The 24,826-nt window shown below is 36.5% G+C and overlaps 2 protein-coding genes across 2 annotated transcripts; both read right to left on the reverse strand.

Moving 5' to 3' along the window:
• Window positions 1-487: 487 nt before the first annotated feature.
• Window positions 488-24,826, reverse strand: LOC103720531. Its single transcript, XM_039133944.1, has 19 exons — window positions 24,618-24,826; window positions 24,332-24,507; window positions 22,540-22,608; window positions 20,121-20,186; window positions 18,230-18,351; window positions 17,930-18,058; window positions 16,416-16,520; window positions 13,780-14,121; window positions 13,508-13,646; window positions 13,259-13,407; window positions 10,478-10,550; window positions 7,072-7,195; window positions 5,943-6,085; window positions 5,578-5,676; window positions 5,311-5,469; window positions 4,233-4,319; window positions 4,025-4,116; window positions 1,992-2,063; window positions 488-941 (listed from the first exon to the last, which is right to left on the reverse strand). The coding sequence occupies exons 2-19, from the start codon at window positions 24,462-24,464 to the stop codon at window positions 813-815; spliced, it is 2,232 nt and encodes a 743-aa protein (XP_038989872.1). The 5' UTR covers window positions 24,465-24,507; window positions 24,618-24,826; the 3' UTR covers window positions 488-812.
• Window positions 13,070-14,150, reverse strand: LOC103720519. The gene is made up of 3 exons (XM_017846026.3): window positions 13,780-14,150; window positions 13,508-13,646; window positions 13,070-13,407 (listed from the first exon to the last, which is right to left on the reverse strand). The coding sequence occupies exons 1-3, from the start codon at window positions 14,113-14,115 to the stop codon at window positions 13,223-13,225; spliced, it is 660 nt and encodes a 219-aa protein (XP_017701515.2). The 5' UTR covers window positions 14,116-14,150; the 3' UTR covers window positions 13,070-13,222.

The following is a 24,826-nucleotide window of genomic DNA, read 5'->3' on the forward strand; positions in this document are numbered from 1 at the left end:
ACTTGAATTGAAGTCCCTGTACATGCTACTACTTTAACATCACATCCACATGTACCTCTCCTGAAGCATCAATCCAATTAGCAGAACTTGGAATTGGCCCGTTATAATTTGATATAAAGTCATTCACAGAAAGATTGGGTGCTAATCTGAATTTCTAAAGTATTATCTTCTCATTATTATCTATACAAATAAAACAAATCATTGTGCTTTTTGATTTTCTAAGGTAGCGTTATGCCGAGGAACAGCCAAGAAGAGGCTGCAGTGATGGCGGGCAACAAGGAGTTGTCATTCTAGAGCAAAGTCCAGATATAAGATAGGAAAGGATAATAAACTTCGGTCATCATACATGCATGCTAGACAGCACAAATCAGCCTGATTAATCTAGTCAGCTAAAATAAATATTAACTCATGAACTCCTATTGCAACCTGACCTGCATGCTGAAAAATTCCAGGCTTATGATCTCCCTGTAGGTGAATCAGATAAATGTGATCAGAAATGCATGACATTAATATAAGAAACATTCAACAAGCTTAGAGTTTTACAGCTCCACAAATGAAGAATTGGGGAGAAAGCAAGCCGACGGGTAATTAAACACACTGAAGTCTAGTTAGTACGATGAATTGCTTCGTAAGCAGTCAGCTAGTAAAGGAACAGATGCTGCAGGCATGTTAAGCTGAGATACTCCAGGCAGGCCAACTTAAAACTGGCAAGATCAAGCACTTGGACCACAAAGAGAATGATCAGTTCTATCTTCCAGTAGAGAATCAGTTTTACTTCTCTGGATGGCACGGATCTAGATAATTTCATACAGTCATGAATTGTCGAATCGGACAACAATACATGTGATGTTATCATTACTTCCTCTGGCATAGGCTTCTTCTATAAGTTTTCTAGCAGAAGTTTCAGCATCAGATATGCCCTGCACAATGTCCACAGCATCCTGGACATAAAAACATCAAGGACTTGTAAGATACTCAAATATGTAATGCCTGTGCATCTGGAGCTTAAGTTAATGCACAAATTAAGGGGAAACAAATAGAGCGAGAGAGAGAGAGAGAGAGAGAGAGAGGACACATGGTCATAAAAGGAGGGACAAAGCCTACAAACAGGGTTGATCTTTCTGCCAATACATTCAGTAACAAAGTGATAGCCTCTTTTTTTTTTTTAATAAAAATATGGTGGGGTTGCCAGGATCCAAACCCTGGGCTTCTCACATGGAGAGGAATTAGCTGAGATGAATCAGGTTGTAACACAGTGATAGTTTGACGCAAAAATATGATGAAGAAAAGAATTTGACATTAGGGAATCTTTTGTTATTTTTTCTCTATCAAAGACCGGGAAAAAGGGAATCTCAGCAGTGCTTGATATAAGAATAACAGTGCCCAACTTTCTACAATTTCCTTGACAATCTACCTATCAATGAACATCACAGCAGGGCTGTAACAAGGACTTTCCTGTAGTGGGGTAGCCAAAGGTTACTTTCTGATAAGCAAAATCTTAGTGTTGTATAACTGTGCATTTATAAAGAGTTCTTGAAGTCTTGAATTTGCATGAAGTTAAAAAAACCACATAAGAAAAATTGGGTATTTTCTATAATTGCTGGCACTCAAACAAAAAAAAATTCATAATTCCCTAATGAAAGCTTATTTATAATTAGAAAACTAAAAAATCATTTGACAGGACTAGTGACTTCGTATACTAACAAACTTCCAACATAAACAGATATCTTCATCCTTCCAAATGTCATGAGAGGTTTATTTAAGAAAGAAAAATCAGATTTTCATCATCACAAAAGAATAGAACAAATTAGCAAGATCTTCGAGCGACTACCAAACACCTTAAAGTTCCTCTCAGCACCCCTTTTTTTCATCGAGATGTTTAAAGAGAGTAGTTTTGGGCATGATTAAGTTTCCCATCAGCTAAAATGCACTGAACACAACATGTTGGCAGCAAAGCTATCATGAAAAACAAATGCAGTCTGGATAATTACCTTATTAGATACGACATTCCAAAGCCCATCACTGGCAACTATCAGAAATTCAACACCTTTGATATCTTCTACCTAAGCATATGGCAAAAAAAGCATAAGATCCTTCTATCCTTGTACTTGAAAAAAGAAAAAGTTCATGTATAGATAGTAAAACTGTACAAAAATGATCATAGTTTACATAGCCTAATGATTGCTTATCAGAGACATTAAGCTAAAGGCTTCTATATCAACTCAAAGTAAAAAAGCTTTACCTAAGTGAACACAGTCTTGTTTCCAACCGAGGAATTAAAGGGTAGCCTTGTTTTGTCAAATGTTTCTGTTGGAAACACTCGCAAATTCAGGACGAATCCAATTTTCTTAAATATGTAAATGTTACACATACAGATCAGGTCTTGCTTGTTTGCATGGGGTGTAGAACATATACAATGATATTACCTCACATGTTTAGCACAAATTAAATTGCTATGCTGAATTCTCAAATTGAGATAAGAATGAGGTGGGGAGTTGATTTGCTAACAACATTTGGCAAGGATTGTTTATAGGAAGAGTCCACTTTTACATATTAAATTTATGTCCATAAGAAGCAGGCCTGATAGGAGACTTGCTTGCCCTAGATCTAGTTTTATTGGGCTTCAGTTATAAGATCTAATGCTGATCCAATTCAATAAGTTAACATAATCAAGTTAGGTTGAATTGTCAATCAAGTTTAGGCTAACAAAAAGTATTATAAGCTCCAACCAAACTTTGAACTTGATTTTCTTTAAGAGTGTCAGGTTAGGGTGGATCCAGTTATTCTAAAGCCATACTCAATGTGATTGAGAAATCAGGTGCAAGTTGAAAGTTTATATGCCAAACCAGTGGTTAAGATTTAATGTGAGTCACCTTGCCCGCTTACACCTGTAACTGTCCTACTATGTACACGCACGTTGTGATGAAAGACCACATATTCGAGGCTCACAAGTTATCCATATTTTAAGTTTTTACATATTAACTTTCAAATCACATGTCACCACTGGGTTTAAGGCGAGAATAAGTATTATGTGCATGAAGTCTGCAAAACAAAGAATGCCAAAAACTAATTGTTAAAGAAAATTCATCTAACTGGTTTATAGGCCCTCTACCATACATTTGTGATTTATAGAACTATCAAAGCTATGGAGTCTAAGACTTATCAGCTCTTTGCTGGGAAGCTAAAACCAAGTAATGTATATGCAGTGATAAAACCAACATAACAAATCAATGGCAAAAAGCAACTAATTGAATTTTTAAAGTATTATGATTTTAAATTAGGGCCAGTAAAAATAATTTAACCGATCTGCACTTCAAGCAGCTCACAACTTAACTTTTCATGTCCCAGTTCCCACATTTAGTAGCATTGTAGATGAAGCAGCCAAACATGTTTTAACAGCCGCTTGAGCCAACAAGCATGTCGCTCTATTAAGAAGAGTTCGACCTTCAATGGAGTAGACCAAGCATTTCAAGATTAATAATCATTTTATCTACCATGGCTACCTTAATCATACTTCAACATCCATGTACATTTCTCCAACTTACAAATCTTTTCATCAAGTAATGCAGGAGAACATCTCCCTTCTAAGCTAAAATTTTGTCAAATAATCTTATATTGATTTTGGGAGCTGCACAATTACTATTTCTTTAGAGGCAAATGAAAACCATAGGAATTAAGTTTGCGAGGTGTATATCAGACCTATTCCACATGGGAAAGGGGGTGACTGCTGAGTGCGGGCGCATGTCTAACTGTCAGATCTTTCTAGACACTAAGAAACTCTTTCTTCACAACCAATACCTGAATGACATACTCATACATATGTTGTGCCATGTAGACTTGAATACTCTGGAATAAATTAAAGGGTCCAGATTACTTACATCCAACATATGATAGAGAAGGATTTAGCTTTTGATATACATGACTGGTAGCCATAAGGAAAGCAACTTAAGTTTTGTTTATTCTTTGATATTACTAATTTTTCCTCCCAGATCACAATGTAAAAAAACATGTTAAAACTAACTACCTGAATTTCTGGTTCAGCAACAACATATGGCTTAAGCAATTTATCTCCAAATGCACGAGAAACTGCAAGAACACCACCAACCCGCCAGGTGCCTGGATAATTTTATCATTATTTAAGAAATCATAGTCAATGAGTTTGTGAGCCCATATAAGTAAGAAAATAAGAAAAATAAATATCAATAACTGTCAAATAAATATAGAAACTTTACCTGCCCATATGACGAATCCTCCTGCATTTTCAATTCGTTGGCGCTCATCAGACCTATCAGGTTTATGATCAATAGACAGAGGAATTGCTGCAGTATGAAGCATAATTATCGGTAGTCAGCAAATAAGATGCATGAAAAAAGATAAATGCCTATTATTACTGTCAGCACTCAGCACAGTAACCAAATTTTTTTTGCCTGATTTTATCACCATAAACACAATAAAAAACATAGCATATGACTTTGATTGTTGTAAACTTGAGCAGTAAAAACCCTGTATAAGTTGCAATGTTTAGACAACCTAACATACTGATGGCAGATTTAAAAGGGGGCAAAGAATCAGTTTAGCTAATCCAAGAGAGAGTCAAGAATATTCATCTGCTAATCTAAGAGACTCAATTAAAGCATCTTCAGAGACTCAATTATTCAGAGTAAGCATAACCACAGGCAGTGCCAGGGTTATGGGGCGATTGAACATGCATTAAACCTCATTTCTACTATAATTATTTGCAGTTTTAAAATAATATTCTTTTATCTATTTGCTTATTTATTCATTTATTTTGTGTGTTCGTGTCTTTTAACACAAATACATATTCAAGTTAGTTATAGTAACTTCTGCATATTTAGGTAACACTATAATGTGCTTAATTATTACTAGAACATAAAACAACCTTCCTTAAATATTTAACCAAACTATTGAATCACAGGAAAAAAAACAAGTAGCATTCAAGCAATATTAGTGTGTGTTTGTATAGTCAGGTCAAAAAACATATACATTCGGTTGTTCTACCATAAAGTGCACTATGTCATTTGTCATACATTGAAAAGTAAAGTTACAATGAAACAATGCTAGAAGATTCTATGGTTAAAGGAAGAGACAGGAGGCTGCAGGCCTGTTGTGATATAGCTAGAAAGCAAATGCAAAACTTATAAAGATTATGGTTATCTCATTATAAATTAGTAGTTTCTCCGGTGCTTGTAAGAAAATAGTTTTATTACATCACCATTGCATCACTTTCACTGAATTACCCTAGAATTTGCCAATCTCATTTTCTATTGTTTCAGAAAGAGGAAGATCGACCTGAGCCAGACCTAGACGCCACTACTCTGGAATCTCCAACATTTGCAACAAAAAGTCGATCACCTAACAAAAGGGCAGTTGATGCAGTTGAACCAGCATCTTTCTGCTGACCTTTTTCTTCGTCAATATAAGCAGTATCTGTTTGTCTAAAAGCTTCAACTGTGACAAATAAAAAAATTATTAAACGTTAGGTGAAATGTGACATGCAAGGGGAAATGCAAATAAGGCAGGAAGAAAGTATAGCACTTAAATACACCAACCACAGACCAATAGCTGACTTTGTGTCTTTAATAAAATCTGGATGATTGCTTAAATTTTTGAAAAGGTGATTCTTTAAATATTCTGCAGCTCGGGGACCTCCATGGCCTACATAGGTGTATAGACATAAACCAAGCAAGAAAAAGTAAGAGAATGTACCAGTAACATAACAAGTCTAAAATCTCCATGACCTTACACTACATCTAATTTCCAAAACATAAGGGGAAGCCAGGCGATGGTAAGACATAAAACAGAATATAATATCATCAAAATCCCACTTACAACTGAATTAAGCACTCAGCTGCAAGTTTTTGAACAAATTATCTGATCAAAGTAGACATACTAAAGGGATATGCAAAGAAATTTAATCATACCATCAAATACACCAAAGAATGCAACCATCTGATCATCAACTTCTGCTATCCTTGTCTCATAAAAATCTTCCATTGATGCTCTTTTACCCTTAAAAGTGGAATATCCATAACTGAACCTCACATTTTTGGATCCAATGAGGAAGCTGTCAACCAAAACGATCATTTTTGAATATTACCGTCTCCATGTAATTGATATACAAATTCTAGATCAAATATGTAAATTTGGTATGTGATAATCAATTGCATAACCCATTCCATGCCAATGGAAAACATAACTGATGATCAAAATATAGATAGTGCAATTTTCTGGAGGCTCAGTACCATTAAATAAAACAATACATCTGAAATGCTCAAGGCATATAAAATATTTCTCATGGGACTGAGAACCCAGAGATGAAAGATCTGCAAGCACTAATAGATTATCTTGCAGGATTACTCAGGTGTAAATGGACATAAATCCCTGAAAATAGGTAATGCTTATCGAGAGACTTTATAAGTCATGCTCTCATGCAGTCGCATGCTCTCATGTAGTCATGCTTACATTTTGCCGCAATCTAACATCACTGCAACAAAACCGGTCGGAATGTTCCATCAGAAAAAGTCCCATATAAGAGACTTATTCCAACATATCTACTGCAAAGACTGCTTGGAGTTAAAAAGAAGGTTTTTTCTTTTTTTCTTCTTGCAATTCACTTGTTTAGTCCCCTTCAAATTACTCCCACATCCAACCAGAACATCAATCTTAGTTCTACCAATTTTCATATTTTTTGGCCCACAAGATCCAACTATCTTTTATATTCAAAAGAAGTAAAAAATAGAAAATCATGAGCAAAAGCAGACCATATCCAAAATCCAACACACCAAAAAACAAAAGTCTTAAGGAAATCCAACAAATTCATAATCGAAACAAAATTCACCAAAAAAGCAAACGAAGACCACATGATTCCAATCAAAAACAGAAACAAAGCGAAATATGAAATTCTTGACGAAGAGAGGAGAGCGAAAGAGACAAACGAAGACCTCATGATTCCAATCAAAAACAGAAACAAAGCGAAATATGAAATTCTTGACGAAGAGAGGAGAGCGAGAGAAAGGTGGGCCGGGGGGGGGGGGGCGTTGGGGGATGTGCCTGATTCCGCCGCCGCTGAAGAGGGGGCCGGGATCCGATTTCTGATTCATGGTCGCTGCTCGGCTCTCGTCATCCCACGGAAGAGCGGTGACCGGACCTCCTCCCCCTTCCAGACACGGCTTTCCTTATTCCAAAGAAAGGGGCAACGCTTCCGATCCCCCACTCTGCCCTCGTTCTTTCCACCACCGACGAATAAGGAGAAAAGAAACGATAATGTGAAAGGAGCCCGTCCGTTTTTTCCTTCAGTTCTTCGTTCAAAATTTTAGGGTTTTTTCGTTCCGGACAAGACAGGAAGTCAGCAGGATCGGATGCTAAATTTAGGTCGGATACAGTGTGTTCTTGATACAACAGGAGCTTGCCACGTACGCAGATATCCTTTCTTTTTTGGGGGTGGGGGGGGTGGTGGTTGGGGGGCGGGGGGCTGAATTGGCACGTCGACAACTGAACACGGCGTATAAGATTACGAATTCGACGCGTAAAATTGCTTAAGAAGGTGAATTTTTAAAACGAGCAAATTCTTTTATATTATCGTGCCTTGTGGGTTCAAGTGCTTTCCTTAAAATGTGCTTAAAAGGGACCAACTTTCAACTTTTGCAAGAAATGTAACATTTCAATAAATTTGGGGGAAGCTTTTGAATGTTACATGATGCTTTATCCTTTTAGATCATGGGTCCAAGTTTTGTTGATCATGGAGCATTACAGAACCTATATTTTTGAGAAGATGGCATTTTATACGACACAAATTAGCCATACATCTTTTGAACCAAGTTTATTACAAAGGTGTTTCTAAATAGAAATCAGGCATCACATAAAGGAGCTAAGATATGCCCCATCTTACCCATAATAATGAAGGGCCGAAGAAACACATCTTTGCCACCAAGGTGGTAGCACATATAGAACAAGGCATTAGCTTCCACCGGGGAGGATCAGGTTCGAAATGCGCGGGCATCGATTAAATTCGGAGACCAATGATGGCTAACGCTAAAGTTGATCCAAAATAGTTAATCTTTGATGGTTATAGACTTTTATGCTTAAAACCTCCTAGACTTCTGTGGATTCGCAATATGAGCCATGTTAATCCAAATCCATTAAACCAAACGGAAATATGCTAAGATACACTCTGATTTATTGTTGCTGATCCTATGTGGATCTTCTTTTTCAATAATTTTACTTTTATTTTTGTTATTTATTTATTTATTTTTCATGGTAAACAAGCACACATGCAATGAATTGTGAAATAGAACATGGTCCTCCTCCACGCACCCCTGGCCCCAAACTCTGAAGCGGAATTAAGTCCCAGGTATCTGCTATTAACCATCTAGAACTCTAACAATTTACTAAGTTAGCACCTCGTAAATTGCGAGGATTTGATTGAGATAACTCTCTAATTGTTGAGGACAATTGGGCTTACGTATTTCAATGGTTCACCATTTTTCGTAGTCCTATGCTTAGCCAAAACTCTGGATACCTTTACAGGTTAAACTCTTACCAAGATGGTTGAAAACTTGATGCTTTAATGATAAAATGGCCTGAAATAAAGAGTGTAATAAAGGAACTGTAAGCTTATGTACATTGTGATTACCAACCAAGCCTGGACCCATGATACGTACTTTGCTTCATTATGCTTTATTTTGGAAGAGGTTGCAAGGTTGTGTGTGAAGTTTTGCAGTGACTTGGTGAATGCTGAAGATTTGCTGGCACAAATTGCAAGGTTAGAAATAGTATGCCTTGCATCAATCACCATGAGGCTGGCTGGAGGAAAGGCTCATCCCCTTTAAGAGGGGCCAAAAAACGTACATATATATAAATCTTACATATTAAGAAAATGCCATCTTCACGAATCTTATATACCAACAAAGATGAAGCTGCCATGTACATAAAGTCTACTATACTCACAAAGAAGCCAATACATAGTTGATAACGACTTTAGTCTGACATGCTAAAAGTCTGCACAAACTGATATGATGAGAATAGATCTGATGAGCTCAAGAATCTCATAGAAAATGTCAGACTAAAAAATTTATGACTTTTAGATACCAGACATCACCCCACACACCTTGGCAAGCCAAAATTTTAGTTCCAGTGCGTGGAACTATTTAAGTCTTTTGTATCTTAATGCTAATTAGAACAGATAGCTGGGTAGAATGGACATCTTGAATACTGACAACAATGGAAGATGGAAAGAATAATCGATGTAGAATGATCAAGAAACATATAATTTTTATGGCATTATTATTGTTGTCACTATCAGTATTCTTGACTTTAAGATTTGAAGAATACTGACTAATCCACACCGAAGTTCTTGGTGCTTCAAGACATCAGAAATTAATTCAAGATTCCTTAACAGACAACACAAGGGTCAAAGGCTGATTTCTCTGTTATATATCCCTTGCCATTCTATCCCTGTCAAGGATAGAATTCTCTGCCAAGGGATAACTCCAGAAATCACTACCATCAGCATACCAGAAGCGTGCAGCCATCTCCTCAATCATAACAGTTCCCATTTACAGTGAACTTCTAGGGAAAGCAATAAATTTTATAAAAATGTTCCTTCTGCTGACCAAGGAACAACCTAAAGCATTGCCACTCCAAGCAATTTGCTTGAGAGGAAAGCATAATGGCCATTCAGCAACGCCGCTGGTCAGAAGAAATGATTTTGCAGTGTTTGCTGCGGTTGGAAACCTGCAATCTAAAGACTTAGAGGCCTTAACTACCAAAAGGAAAAAAAAAAAGTCTTTGAGGCCTTAAGTTACCATTTAAGAAAAGCGATACGAGGTCCAATCCTATTACCAAAATGTTTCCTTCGCAATTCATAACCAGTATGCCACGTGTCACAAGGAGGATGATTCTTGATACCCCATTCATGAGTTGATCAACCTAGCAAATCACACCAATCTCATCATGCCATGTGGCACAACAACCTTGCAAGGAAAATTTTTTGTTGCCAGTGTTGGGTCCTGTAGCATGACTCCCATATGATTTGTATAGATGATTTCTCAGACTAGTTAGCAGAGTGAACGAAGGGGTTTCAGAACCGAAAGCTGCAAGACAAGAATAATGATAATCGGCTCAAAGATTGGCTATCAGGAGCACAAAAGATAGGACATCACTAATACTACGATTATTGGCTGCCATTTTGAGTTGTTTAATGACTGAAACCATGAACACAAATTTTCTTGCACTTTTTCCTTTTGTTTCGGTTCACCTCTTTTTTTCCACCTTTTTAAGTTGTCACCAATAAATGGAAATGGTCAATACTGCCAGTCTTAACTTACTAGTTCCTGAAATTGGTTGATAAGACCAGCTTGAACTTACTAGCTCCTGAAATTAAGGACAAGGCCAAGGACTAGAACAAAAACACGAGCAGCATAGACATTGAAATAAACACTCATCTCAGCCTATATACCTGGACCACTGAAATTATCTGAACCTACCATCATCCAACATTCAGCATCAGCCAGAGCAGAAGAAAAAGGCCACTTTAAAACCATATGAAAAACCATTTTATTGGGCCAGAATAACTTGATAAAGAAACAGAATGATGAACAAACTAACATAAGAAACAAGACGCTAAAAAACCTAAAACTTGAAGGATCACCAAGCAAACCAAAACAATTAGAAACCGGCCAAACATGGCCACAAGTGTGCTGCCAAATTTTATACTGTGAGTCAATTGTTGCAAAATAGCATCCACTAGTTAAAACCATTCTATAGATAAATGAAAAACAAAGAAAGAAAGATTTATCTTTTTAATTCATCACCATAATTTATACGAAGGGGGGCGCTGGAGTTTCTGATTATGTGCACAAAACCATTTCATTTGATTGAAAGTTTTGTAGCTATTGTCAAGCCACATTCTAAAACCTTTTCTCGCTATACTAAATACTTTACCATAAAACCAAGTATCTGCCATCCCATAAGCAAAGGGTGTTACTATGAGTTGCATGTATGACTCACAAGGCCAATGTCCAAGGTTCAACCCTGGAGTAAATGGGAAATGAGCAATATTATTCAAACCATCCAATGGATGTTGGAGTTTTGTACACTCCAAAATAAGAAGTGATAAAAACTAAGAAATCACTAATGAACACAATAAAAGAAGACAGTTAAGCAAGAATGTTTCAAATTCTCTAAGAGTATGGTAGAATTAGTTCTGTAGGAAAGATACATCAGCCAAAAGTCGGATGTAATACATTATCAAAATGGATAGGGATCTGCTAGTTTATGCTATTAGGCTACCAACACAGGCAATTGCTAAAGGAGCCAGTGGAACTTAGAATGGTAATAGACAAGCAGAACAAGAGTGTTTTTGCAATTCAAAAAAGGTATAACGGATGAAGGGAGAGAGAGAAAGAAGAAATGATGACAGCAATAAGACACTTAAAAATTAGAAAGAATGATAACCTTATTGAATAGAGGTAAAAAATACAAGCTCTACGGATCTAATTCTATGCTATTCCCTGTCTATTATATTACCGAATAAAACTAACGACCACTTTGTTTTTAGAAAGTAATTGCAAAAATCAAAGTCAAAAACAAGATACGCCATACTGTACCGAATCAGACGGTTCAGAGTGTACCATACTGTACGGATTCGGTACCGGTATTGCGGTATGGGGGGTGTATCAATACTCGGTATACTAAACCGGCCTCCGTATCGGGCGTACTGACATAGTAACAACGTGGCACTGGTACAAGGCTCGAAACTGAGATGGCATATCTTGGTCAAAAGTGCCATGCATAAAATACTATAATAGAATCATGATGAAGTAAAAAGGAAAAGAGAACGTCAGATGCTAGAAGCATAAGACCAATGCAGAGACAAGTAAATCATAACTATAAACTATATGAGGTATTAAAGTATCACAATTATATTGGAACACTGAACAACTTACAACAACTACAGCAACTAAGTAGCTTTATATTTCCTATGAAGCACATAATGGTTTAGAAGTACCGGTCAAGTTGTTAGTAACATGGCATACAAAAAATTTCACTTTGAGTATAAAGTGTCATGAGGACTCAGGTATTTCACAACTCTAATTATGGTGCAAGCAATGTGAGGTAAAGCTTTTAACTTATCATTTAGGAAGTTATCACTTTGAAAATGAATATCCACAAAAATTGGTTCAAGATCTCAGATCAAACTCTCTTAACAACATGGATACAACATTTTCTGTCAATAAAATCCTTGGGCAAAGGGATGCCCTTCGGCAACAAAAAATTTAATTATGTGCTCATTTTAAGAAAATAATGTAAGAAAAGATGATTACACCAAGTAATTAGGAATACTCTTTCTTTAACAAGGAAAGAGACCAGGAAAAATTATATATTGCTCTCCTGTTTCAAACAATTATCTCATGTTCTCATGCTTGTGGTTATAATTCCAATTCCAATTCAATGCTGCCAAACAAACCCTACCTGATTTACTGATTTCAACTTTGGTTCTCAAATTAAATGCGTATCAAATCACCCAAAGCCCTGTTAGGATGGAGAGGGTTTTGGAGAGAAGAGAAGAGGAAAAGAGGAGAGAAAGTAAAAATCCCTTGTTTGGTTGGGAGAAATCCAATCTATCATTTGCTAAGGAGAGAAGAGAAAGTGCAACTCCCTGATTAGGATAGTCAAGTGGGAAAGAAAAGAAAAGAAATGGAGAGAGGTATTATCCCTCCAACCCCCTCCCTCTTTTGAAATCTGTCCAAAAGTGGAGAAATTTGGAGAGAAAAGAAACTCTCCTTCTCTCCTCTTGTTTCCAAGGTTCTCTTCTGTCCTCTTGGTCCAAGGTTCTCTTTTCTTCTTTTCTCTTTGATTCCCTCGGTTCCCTTCTTTTCTTTTTTCTCCTCCCCAGTGTATCCAAACAGGATCTAAGTACTCCTGACCACAGCACTCAGGACAACCCACTTAAACTAATGTACATTAGAAGGGAGAACAACTAATATGAAACAATAAATTTCAATTAAGACCAATTTTATTATTAGTGAAGTGGAGGGAGTTATACAACTTGTTAAAAAGATGAATTAAAAGTTCAACTGTAATAACATCCAACGGAAGTCTGATATCTTAAAAAATCAGTTGATTACCACCATACATGGTGGTCCATTTACAAACACAAATTGCCATATCATTAAATAAAACACATACAATTAAGAAATTCCTAAGTAAGGGTGATGAAGTGTTGCAAGGAACTGACCAAGCTTGGAGGCCAATGCTTAGTTTCTCTTACATATGAAAGATCAGTATAGTGAGGATCCAAAAGAGTGGCGATTGCGAACTGGTTCTCGGCCAGCAATGGTGCATGCTTGTCCGCATACAACGCCGCGGCAAGAGCTGCATGAATCTCTGCAGCACATCCCATATCACACAATAAACAACCATAATAAACCAATGTGTACATGTCCATCATTAAAATTGCGAGCCTATATCCCAGCAGAGGCTGTACCAGGGTATCCTTTCAATGAAATGGAGACATCCTCCATCTCGGCGATTGCTTCCTCTCTGTCTCCGATCTCATATAGCGCTAATGCCCTTCCAACTCTCGCATACTCCGAGAACGCGAAGTCCTTGTAATCTCTAATCACCTGAAGCCATAAAAATCGGATCTTTAGGGACTTTTAGCGTATATTTCCACTGGAATCTATCAATTTTCCAGTCCAGAGAGAGAGAGAGAGAGAGAGGGGGGGGGGGGGGGGGGGGGGGAGGGAGGGAGGGTACGAGAGAAAAGTAGTCGAGAGCTTGGGGAAAGTCGCCCTTGGCCTGGAAGTCGCGGGCGAGGTCGAGGAGTTGGGTGGCGTCGGAGACGCGGCCGGAGAGGGCGGCGCTGGCGTTCTTCTCGGAATCGGAGAGGGGATCGTAAGAGGGGGCAGGGGCGGCGGCGGAGGTTGGGGTGGAGAGGAGGATGGAGAGAGGGAGGGAAAGCAGGAGGCTTCTCCGTCTCCAAGTCCTGCTGCTCGCTGCTGGGAAGAAGGAGCGGGCCTTGGCTTTGAGGGATGGAGTGGGGTTGAGGAGGTGGGAAAGGAAAGGACCGTGGTTTCCACTAGAGGTCCTCATCGCCGGCTGCCGCAATTCAATGGGTGGCTGGTTTCACTCTCCCTTGTTTTATATATTTATTCTTGTGAAAAGTTAAGCTGAAATTCCAAAAATAATTGAAATCTACTTTGACTCAGCAACTGGAGCTAGTGAAATACTCTCAAATTATTCATCATTTTCTCATTGGCTTGATGTGTCTTCAAATTTTTATGGGATCGTTCTATGAAGTTAATCCAGCTAAACTGCTCCAGAATGCTCTCAAAAAGAGGATAACTTCTGCACTACTACTGTTTTTTTTTGTTAATCCAAATATCTATTTGAGAGGACGAGGTGGAGCTTTGCGCCTCCTCTTTTATAAAAAAAAATAATTATTATCTTGTTTCTCGTTGGCTTGTGATATAGTTTTATTCTATTTTATTTATATTAATAAAAATATATACACATACTATTTATTTATTTATTTATATTTTTGAGGGCTGGCCTTCGAATGTGGATCAGCAGGATATGTTACTGCCATTACTTTAACCATATCCTTTTTTTTTTTTTGGCCAATGCTACTTTGTTGCCATTATTCATTATTTATTTATTTATTTCCGACCAACAAATATAACAGAGCAATATGAAGGAGCGTACAAGCCTCATATCATCATTTCTTTTTCCTATAACAAATAAACCCAAATATATCTTATTGTTGCAATGCCCAATATATCTTTGCACGTAGATTTCACATAACCCCATAATGACTGATAGCGCGTCTCCTGCCAGAGAGCCATATAACTCGATTGTATGCAGCAATATGAGCACAATGCAGCGATTGGATCGTGTGATGATTCAAACTGAAAGGTGATTTAATGAGCTGTTTGGGCCCAGTAAGATCAGCTGCCTTACATGTCAAGGCGAAAAATTTAAAAGACTGAAAGCCCCTAAACCAATAAGTTTTAATGAGAGTAACTAAATAAAGGGCTTGCAGTCATTCCGCATTTAAAAAAAAATTATTTGGACAAACTATGGTTTAGATGAACAGAAATTATATGGCACGAGCACTATAGAATATCTTATAGAGCAGAACTTTTATTTTTCTATATTTTCTCTAGCGCTCATTTTAAAGAGCAAACTCAAAAATCAAATAAAAATAAGGCTCATGCTACTAAAGAAGTCTGTTAATTTCATAACTTTTAAAAAATAAATACGAGATGGTTAATTGCTTGGTGTATATCGTCTAGCCACGTAGTATGTACTAATAAAAAGTATTTTCTGAAAACTGTGTATCAATTTACTTGAAAGTGTGTATTGAATTACTACTGGGTGTATCTCAAATAAACTTGCAGTATGTATTACAAAGTCGATGAGTATGTATTACCGGCCATGTAGTGTGTATTACTGAATATAATATTCTAAAAATTATGTATTAATTTGTTTGAAAATATGTATTGAGTTGCTAATGACTAATTTGCTAAGTATATATCATCTGACTATATACCATATATTAATGAACACAGTATTTTAGAAATTATGTACTAATTTATCTAAATTTATATATTAATTTACTAAATAAATAATTTGCTTGGTGCATATTATTTGACTATGTGGTATGTATTATAATTTTTTTGATTTTTTTTTAATTACGAAATTGACGACTCCATTAGTAGAATCTATGACTTTTGGATTTCTTTTTCAAGATACGCACTAAAAAAAAGTGATAAAATAAGAAGCCTAGTATGATTTTTGTTCGGATTAGATATCGTTTCTCAACGTTTGACTCTCCATGTTCCAACTTCCAATCAGAATGTTTACAAATGTGATGTCCAAATCACTTTATTCAATATACATATGGTAAGACAACAATACAGAAACATGCATCGAAGAGCCCCCTTTTTCCCAACGAATACTGTTAATGACTGCCAACAAATTAACATTCGGTGGACAGTTCAAACATACAGTTCCCTCTCACCCAGAAGTTTTTGTCCTTGATTATAGATTCTCCAAAACATGGCCAATAACTTGATAAGATCTATTATTATTGCTACTAGAAACATCAACTGCTTGTGTTAAAAAAAAAAATTCCAGCATCGCTTGCGTATAGTCCACAAAGTAGCTATAGGTGATAGTACATGAGCGACAAACTATGGGGCAAAGAAGCATGATGGTCTATTGGGGCCGGCAGGTTAAATTAGCTGCATTAATATTCACGAATAACTAAATTGAGAATGAATAGATCACCACCATGGCCACGACTGAGCGCCACCATTATTGGCACCCATACCATCATGAGATTATAAGCTTTAGAAATTTATGCCATATTCCAGCAAATATTACAGTCAGCAACAGGTACTAGTAGATTCATCTGCTTGTGGCGGTTTCTGCATAAAAATGTTTTTCTTCACCCCTATTGAACCTTCAGCCAAGAGGCTTGGTGTTTCCAAGATCTGCATCACAAGATGTAAATGATTACTAGTCTTTTGACAGAGAGCAAGTAGTTTTTCGAGAAAGTAGTCTCATGGAATTTTGCATGAAAGCTTCAATGAATTAAGGCAGCAAACTAAATAACGGGTTCTCATATTCCAGGATGTTTAAGCAGCAGTTTGCCAAGTGACACATATCACCCAAACCAGAGATAGCCTGATCAAAGATCGATAGGTCTAATAGAAGGTAAATGCTTCGGCAATGATTGGATAAAAGAGGTTAATAAGATAATGCTAAGCACAAATAGATGCAATAACGTCTGTTATTTAAAACTGTGGTTAGAGGAAAGGTTAAACAAGTTCTGAAGTACTAGTAATACTCATGGCTGAAATCAGAACCAGATCAAATTTTCAACCTTTTCTCCTTATTTTTCCTTTTATTAGGATGCTTGAAACAAGGATGAAGAAAGAAAACAAAACGGTAGATAGCTTTACTGAAAATTGATTTGCAGCCAACATATAGATGGATGTTTGCAAGAAAATCTCAATGGCATAGTGATGATCGAAATAACTAACTAATAGTTTACAAGGAATGAAAGATGAATTCTCTTAAAGAGAGGACAAGTGCATCCACATCAACATGATCAACCAGGATACCGAAAACATACAAACATCATTTTTGACAGACAGGGGGATGGGGGGGATGAAGGAGGGAAATTGACATCTCTTAGGAGGAAAAGAATCAGACAGACAAGTATTTCTACTGCTTCAAGATACCAATCTCGTATACATTGGGAATGACATGAAGTGCATTATAGAATTGCTTTTGTGTATAACTACCGTCTGGGGTTTTCTTAGATTGCTTTTTGATTAAGAAGACTTCATCAGAGGATAATATCAGTTAAAGAGTTTCTTCGGGTTCATTAGAGCATAGCCACAGACTGATGCATGAAGGACTGAAGCCCAATCCACGAAAAGCTATATAACAAACTGAATCTATCTAGTGGCATAGTGCAATTGTCGATATGCCTTTTGTACAGTGAATACCTCACTGTTTCTTTCCTCTTCTCACATTCTTCTTCTTTGCTAAAGAAATAGCACCTTAATGTCTCTAATCAAAAACATTAAATCATCAAGGTCATTGATTTTGACTTGCCCCAACAGATAATCAAGATCAAGCAAGGAAAAAGAGAAGAAGGATATATGGAGGACATTAAATGTGGAATTCAAGACATGATATACGGTGATGCATAATATAAATAAGGTTTTAGTCATGCATGGTCCCAAAAACAGCTTGTTTTTTTGAACATACAAGTAAAAAGTTTACTATCAATACAGTTAATGAATCAGAAAACTTTTTTTAAAAAGAAATGAAACATGTCATATCATAACCCAAAACTTGGGCAACTACAAAACACCAGAACTGCACATACCTTCAAGACAAGCTCCTCAAAGCATTTTTCTACATTGACTCGAGTTTTTGCACTGCATTCTAAGAATAAGCATCCACACTCTCGAGCTAAGTCAATGCCCTCTTTCTTTGTCACGACCCTTCCTCCTTCCTGATAAGATTTAAACTACACCATTTAATTGAAAATAATTTTGTAGGATAATGCATGAGAATATACATTAGCAAAAAAAATAATATAACATATTTTCGCTATGCTCACCAACCTGCAGATTGAACATGACATCTAGAATGAGGGCAAAATAACTGTAGATTCCAGAATTACCTTATCAACCTTGTTTCCTACAAGCATCTTAATGCAGTCTTGATTGGTTGAATAAAGTTCTATTTCCTTAGCCCATACATCTTTCAGATTGGTGAATGTGTCCCTCCTTGTAACATCATAAACTGTAACCATGCATCAAAAAGAAAGGTCACTACCAGTTTAAACCTGGCACTAACAAAGATCAAAATCAAGCTTTTTTTTTTCTCAGTAAAATCTGTCCACATCTATCACACATGTTGCACCCTTGACCTTCTTCCACTACCCACTCTTATCACCACACCCTGCATCGATGGCTTGATGCCCCCCCCCACATAATTCTAATCCCCCAATTCTTTGCACTTCCTGTGTAACAGTTTCTTAGTGTGCTTTAGAAATTTTGATTTTTGGATGTTTCGCCATATGTGTGTCTGTGGTGTGGCATGACTTGGCAAGGCCAGACACATGTAGCCATGACTACGATGTGATACTGCACATGTAGGTGCGTGATCTCACATGTATTGGATGCCCATGAACTTTATCTCGGAAAATGTAAAGTGCAACAAGCATTGGCACATCATTGTTACATGCTATGCTATTGCTAGGCTGACACATCATCAGTACGCAATACCTAAAGCCATAGTTAAGACAAAATTCCAAACCAATACCAAGTTGTCAAAAAATTGAAAGAGTGAAGTTGGGTGCAAGAGTGGGAAAACAAGATGTCTAATAAAATTTAGGCTGTAGAAAGACCAAGGAAGCATCAATTGCGGGTAGTATAAATCTACAAATTCTCTTATTATACTAAAGGAAGCACAAGATATGAGATTAAGAAACATGACAGAATTTATAAGACACAGAACCAAGAGTGAGACCATATGATTGATTCCATGTTACATGAACTTAGGTGTGAAGGTTAGGCAACAATATGTGCCTAAGTGTCAGACCCTTCTAATCTTCAGAATTTTTTCTTGGAGAACCATACCTCAGTGTTTTAATTTACCCATACTTGTGTCCGTGTACCAGGTGTGGAATTTCTGGGATAAACTGAAGGTTCCAGGTAACATCACATTGATTTTATAAAGTATAAGCAAAAGATGCTTAGGGTCTATTTTGTTGTTGGAGAATTGTGGAAATGGAAAAGGAGAAGAAATACCTTTTCCTTGAAAAAGGAAAATATATTACTTGTTTTGTTAGAAAAGTTAGTGGCCCAGAGAAGGAAGAAAAAACAAGTTCTACTCTCTAAAACAGCTCTCCCTCCCTCCCTCTCCTATAATAGGGCGGAGGCAGGAAGTACCAACTCAGGCAATCCCTCCACTTTCTTAAACAGTTAAGTATTCATTTTCTGGTGCTTTTCTGAAAAATGGAAAGTTCATTTTTCCATCATACATGGAAATTCTTTATTCAAATTCTTTTTCTTTGCTGCATAATAATTATTTGTAAAAATACATTTCCAGAGATTTTCAATCCCTTATTCTAGCAACTAAAGACTATTTAGTTAAAGAGCAAATAGAAACACTTGGGTACATGAGAAAGAGTGTGAATAGTCTTGAGTGGGTGCATTACCTTAGATAGAATACTCCAATTAATAAGGCATAGATTGATCCATTTGAATTGGTATGTCATGCATCAGCAGAGTATAACTATACTAAATAAACCAACTCCTTCCATCAATAACCACAAATGTGTAATGGAATCATTAGACTAGAGAATGCGTCTCAGTCAAAAAAAAAAAGAATATAATGCTTCAACACCAAATCTTTTCCAATGCTTTAGACTGAAACTGTACCAAGTTTAAAATTCCAGCATATTACATGTGATAAGCAGACATAAATGTTTTCTTTGTTGTCATCGCAAAACAACAATATTAACAGTCAAGATTGCAAAGAGGGGGGGAAGCTAGGAACTTGCATACCCATTATGATCCCCTGTGCTCCCCTATAATATGAACTTGTTAAAGTTCGGAATCTCTCTTGTCCAGCTGCATGATAAAGTTATCCTCTGTGTCAACATTTCATTTACATCTACATATTTGAATGATTACAAGACACCAGAAAATGACAAACATATTCCCACAGAATACATACATGACCACTACAATTAAAAAGATAGGTCTTAATTCAATAACCGCAATAACAACTTTCTGATCAACAGAAATTGCATGAATAATCCAGTTCATAAGTAGAAGGATTAGCTTTTATTACAGATAATTCTCTGTGAAATAGAAACTTAATAAGATCTTAGAAACATAAGATGACAAGGTACACATAACACCTATTAGCCTGTACTAAGAAGCCTATAAATTAAAAAGAATGATCTTTTAGCGAAGATAATGACTTGGTTTTTATACATCTAACATGTGTTAAAAAAAGTATATGCCAACATAAATGGCACGCCATGAAATACTGCATTGCAAATATGAAAAATAAAAGCAAAAATGAGCATACTGATTGCTGTATAAAACGATGATTATTCAAGAAGGTAGAAAGCATTAAGCTTCCATTGGCAAAATGATTTTGCCTGATAAATTACCACCTTATGTATTGATAAAAAGGAGGTTCATGCACACTGCCCACTTCCTGCCTCCTCAAACTGCAATAGTAAGAGCCTAATCAAATGGTTTACCTTTTTAGTTAGTTTTAGTTTAGACTTTTTGTCTCCAATAATATGACCAGTAGAACTATGAAATAGAAGAGGCAATCAATGACAGAAAGTGGGGAACCTTGATATGCATGGGCATTGTCAAATTTCTATTATTTAAGAGGCCATTGAAAAGTTATAAACATCAATAAATTCCATGTGAATGTTCTGCCATCTATAAAAGACCAATAAGAATCGTTACTTTTTTCCAGAACAATGATGTATAATTTCCTCCAGACCTAGGTTGTGCTCAAGGCAGTAGCCTCCCCCCCCCCCCCCCCCCCCCACTCCTCTCTCTCTCGGACCATATTAGATTCATAATGTCATACACCTTTTACATCACATGAAGAAGATGCAACAAACATGCAACAAAAGAAATCATTACAGGAACCAGTCAACGCATATGAATGATTGAAAATCATGTTAAGCCAATGTATAAAAGGTGAAACTGAAAGCTCACTGCATCATCTTTGTTATCTAAATGTAACAAGGTAGTTTGAATTTCTTTAAGCAACCATAAATGAAGCCAAATATTAAATATGTCATCATGTAACATGAAAATTCTTGCAACCATATCACATTTTGTCCATTTCTTCAGGGTTATGATATCCTTCCTGATATGTTATTTTTCCATCCTCTGAGGCTGTAGTTATTGTGATAAAAAACAGTTAAATGCTATTGCTTGTGGATCTAAAAACATACCAATTGTACAAAAAGATTGATACTCACGCAGTTATGATTGTAACACAATAAATCAGATTCCATCAAGATCTAAACGCAGAGTGATCCTATGTCAATCCATATTGTTTCCTAACTATTTAGGCCACAATATCTCCTAATTATGTGCCTTGTATTTCTTATGTAGAATGTCTATTACATATTTTTAGTAGTTTAGTTGGTTAGGGGTCGCAAGAGAATGACAAAGCTTATCAGATTCTTTGAAATTTAGTTTGTAGGTTGGAGCACATTTTGCTATACAATTAAGATTTTTAAATTAGACGAACCAAATGAATCTTGTAAGTACTGTTAGCAATAGCTACCAGCAAACAAGTATCTTCCTCATGAGCCTTGCTTCAATACAGCAGAATATGATTACACGGCTTTCTTTTCCAGGAGACCAAGTTCTAATGCATACAACTGTAAGTGTTGGGGACTAAACACAAGATGATTGAGGGAGAGATTATAAGCTGAGTGACCTTGTCAGGATGTATGCAACAAAGATCTAGTGTGGTCTCAATAAGGAAAGGAAATGGGATACTTGATGATGTTTTAGGAAAGAAGATGGGAAGATTTAAGAAGCATGGCTGGAAGTTAGAGAAATAATTTGGAAAACTTACAGCAACACTGGCAAAATCAGGTTCATAAAGGCCAACTCAAAAGGTTAAAATAAACATCATAAACATATGATTCTCATAATGCTATGGAATGCTTATGCACATTCTAATCCTGTATTTTTATTTCCTTACAATTTTAAACATTGTGGAGACTTATTTAACTTTTAAACTGAAATCCTCGTACAGCCACAGTTTAAGAAACAGAGGGGAGTGAGTGGGATGAAGGTGAGGGTAGTCTAACTGCATGTAGAATAAATATTAAATGATCAGGTTAAGGAATGGAGGATATAGCCAAGAACGATGATAGTTGCCAGTTTCAATATTTAATATCTCATAGGAAAATAAGAACACAGTAAGCACCTGTATCCCATATTGCAAGCTTCAATCTTTTTCCCCCAATGTTAACCATCTTTACCTTAAAATCAACACCTAAATAGAAGAAATAGAATGTGAATGGAAAGATTCAACAGTATATAAATATGTGAGAAACTTGCATAAAAGGCATCTCATTGGGAATATATGCATGTCATGAAGATGCATGTTCATGAATACTTACTAACAGAAGAATCTAAGTCCATTCACTAAATAAAGTTTAGTTTCTGGAATGAGTAACTTAACAATCACACTAGTACCATCCTAAAAAAAAAAAAAACCAAAAAGAAGGGGTTGAAATGATAGGTCCAACAAAACAAGACCAAAAAAATAAATGAATCTTACAGAAGCATAATTTCTTCTCATAACTTACGAGACCTCAAGACTTTTGAGCATTAAAAAGATTCCCTACCAAGAGTTGATCAGTATCCTAAAAACAAGGTGATGACAAATGCTTAATTATATAAAAATGATCTCTCATTCTTGATGATTTACAAATCTCTTTTATTTAAACCATGGTTTATGGAAGTTTGCAACACTTCAAGTGTTATATAATCCAAGATATGGAGAGCACTGCCTCAAATTCAGTTTTTTGCATAAATCCTGTCTCAATTCATGCCAACATGGCTTTAGCATACAATGAAAGGAGTTCAATTGAACATATCAAATACGCAACCAAATAAATTTAAACTTCGTAAGCAAGGCCTTATCGGAACTGTATAAAATGAATCATATAAATCAAAGTATGATCCAACAGATTTTGCACCTGTTCAGACTTTAAAGACCAGCTATCAACGTCATTTCGACCCTCATGAAACAGTGCAAAGAAACTCACCAAAGCAGCAGTCATAAAAGAGGACATAACATGAAACCTACTTACCTATACTTCACAACTAACAAGAAAACCTCGAAGTTTTTTTCTAGAACTAAAGAGGTTCTGCACAGATAGTGAATACTGTAGATGGTATTTTACTTTTGTTTACTGAAGGCACAAGTATCAGTTGCTCCAATGTAAGTGTGAGTTTGATGCTCATAGCTTCCATATGTTTTTCTTTGTTCTTGTTCTAAGTTATTTAAATCTGAAAAGGTCCACCGCCAACAATATTGCCTCTTTACATTTGACTTACCGACAAACTTAATGTCTCAATGTAAAAATAAACATGGGCTATGATTTCAGAGCACCTGCCAATTTGAACAAACTAGTACTCTTAAACGGTAATGCCAAGATTATTGTTGCTGTGCAGCTGGTATTGCTTACCAATTATTCTGCAAGTCTGGTGACATCAGAATCCATTTAGATTACTAACAGAACTCATTTTGAAGTCACTCAATTCCTGCAGTCACACAATTAACAGTCTCCACTTTCATGTTTACTTGAAAATATGGATTCGTAAGATATTCTGCTCTAGATCCTTTTCTAGTTCCTCGTTACTTGGAACCATTACATGCTAATACTTCTTGCAATGTGTCAAATTAAAGTATCATTTCTTTCCCACGTGAGCATACATTAATTTAGTACATGTGAAAATTAGGGGCATGTTTTCCATCTTTTAATTATGCACAAGCTTAGCAAAATAAGTAGTCTACCACACCATTTAGCGGCCAAGAGAAAAGTATCTATCATAACCCAGAATCCAAAAAGATTCATCTTTTTCCCCCTTCTTGTTATGTGCATAATTTTTACATAACATTCAGTTCGTCTCAATGCTAATCAAATATAAATGCATTCTTTGAAGTCAACAGTTTATCAAGATCACATTTATAGAATTAGCGCACGCACCAATCGTGGGGGACAGATCTTCGAAGGAATCAGTGGTAAAACTCAATAAAAGGCTGCTCTTCCCTACTCCAGAATCGCCGATCAGCAACAACTTGAACAAATAATCGAATTCCGGTTGACTCGTAGCAGTCATTCTTGATCAAATTATATCTTCACGTTCCCAGACAATAAAAACGCTAAAATAGAGGGAAAAACCAAAAAAATAAGGAAAACCCCGCGATAATAGATAGATAGAACGCAGGAACGCCATTATAGGGATTCAAGAAACCCTAAGAAACGATAATACCTTGGAGATCGTAGTCGTCGTCGGAGGAAGAGGAGATAGAGATCTGGGGTTTCTATTCTACCGCTCTCGAGAATTCGAGACGACGGAGTGGGGGAAATCGCGGGGTGGAAAAGGAAAGCTTCGTGCCAAAGTCAAGGAATGTGGAAGTGGCGAAGATCGGGCCGGACGTAAGCGATCGGCTGCAACACCTTGGACCTAAACGTGGGGCC

Source organism: Phoenix dactylifera, chromosome 14, assembly GCF_009389715.1.
Source record: "Phoenix dactylifera cultivar Barhee BC4 chromosome 14, palm_55x_up_171113_PBpolish2nd_filt_p, whole genome shotgun sequence".
Lineage (NCBI taxonomy): Eukaryota > Viridiplantae > Streptophyta > Magnoliopsida > Arecales > Arecaceae > Phoenix > Phoenix dactylifera.

Excerpts from the sequence above, each read along its gene's own strand:
- LOC103720519 (XM_017846026.3), bottom strand. The coding sequence starts at position 14,115 with ATGAGGACCTCTAGTGGAAACCACGGTCCTTTCCTTTCCCACCTCCTC. Across the intron at positions 13,647-13,779 it reads CTCTCGACTACTTTTCTCTC|GTGATTAGAGATTACAAGGA; the intron begins GTACCCTCCCTC and ends TTATGGCTTCAG. Across the intron at positions 13,408-13,507 it reads TTCATTGAAAGGATACCCTG|AGATTCATGCAGCTCTTGCC; the intron begins GTACAGCCTCTG and ends GATGTGCTGCAG.
- LOC103720531 (XM_039133944.1), bottom strand. The coding sequence starts at position 24,464 with ATGACTGCTACGAGTCAACCGGAATTCGATTATTTGTTCAAGTTGTTG. Across the intron at positions 18,352-20,120 it reads AGCACAGGGGATCATAATGG|TTTATGATGTTACAAGGAGG; the intron begins GTATGCAAGTTC and ends GCATGGTTACAG. Across the intron at positions 942-1,991 it reads GGAATGTCGTATCTAATAAG|GATGCTGTGGACATTGTGCA; the intron begins GTAATTATCCAG and ends TTTTATGTCCAG.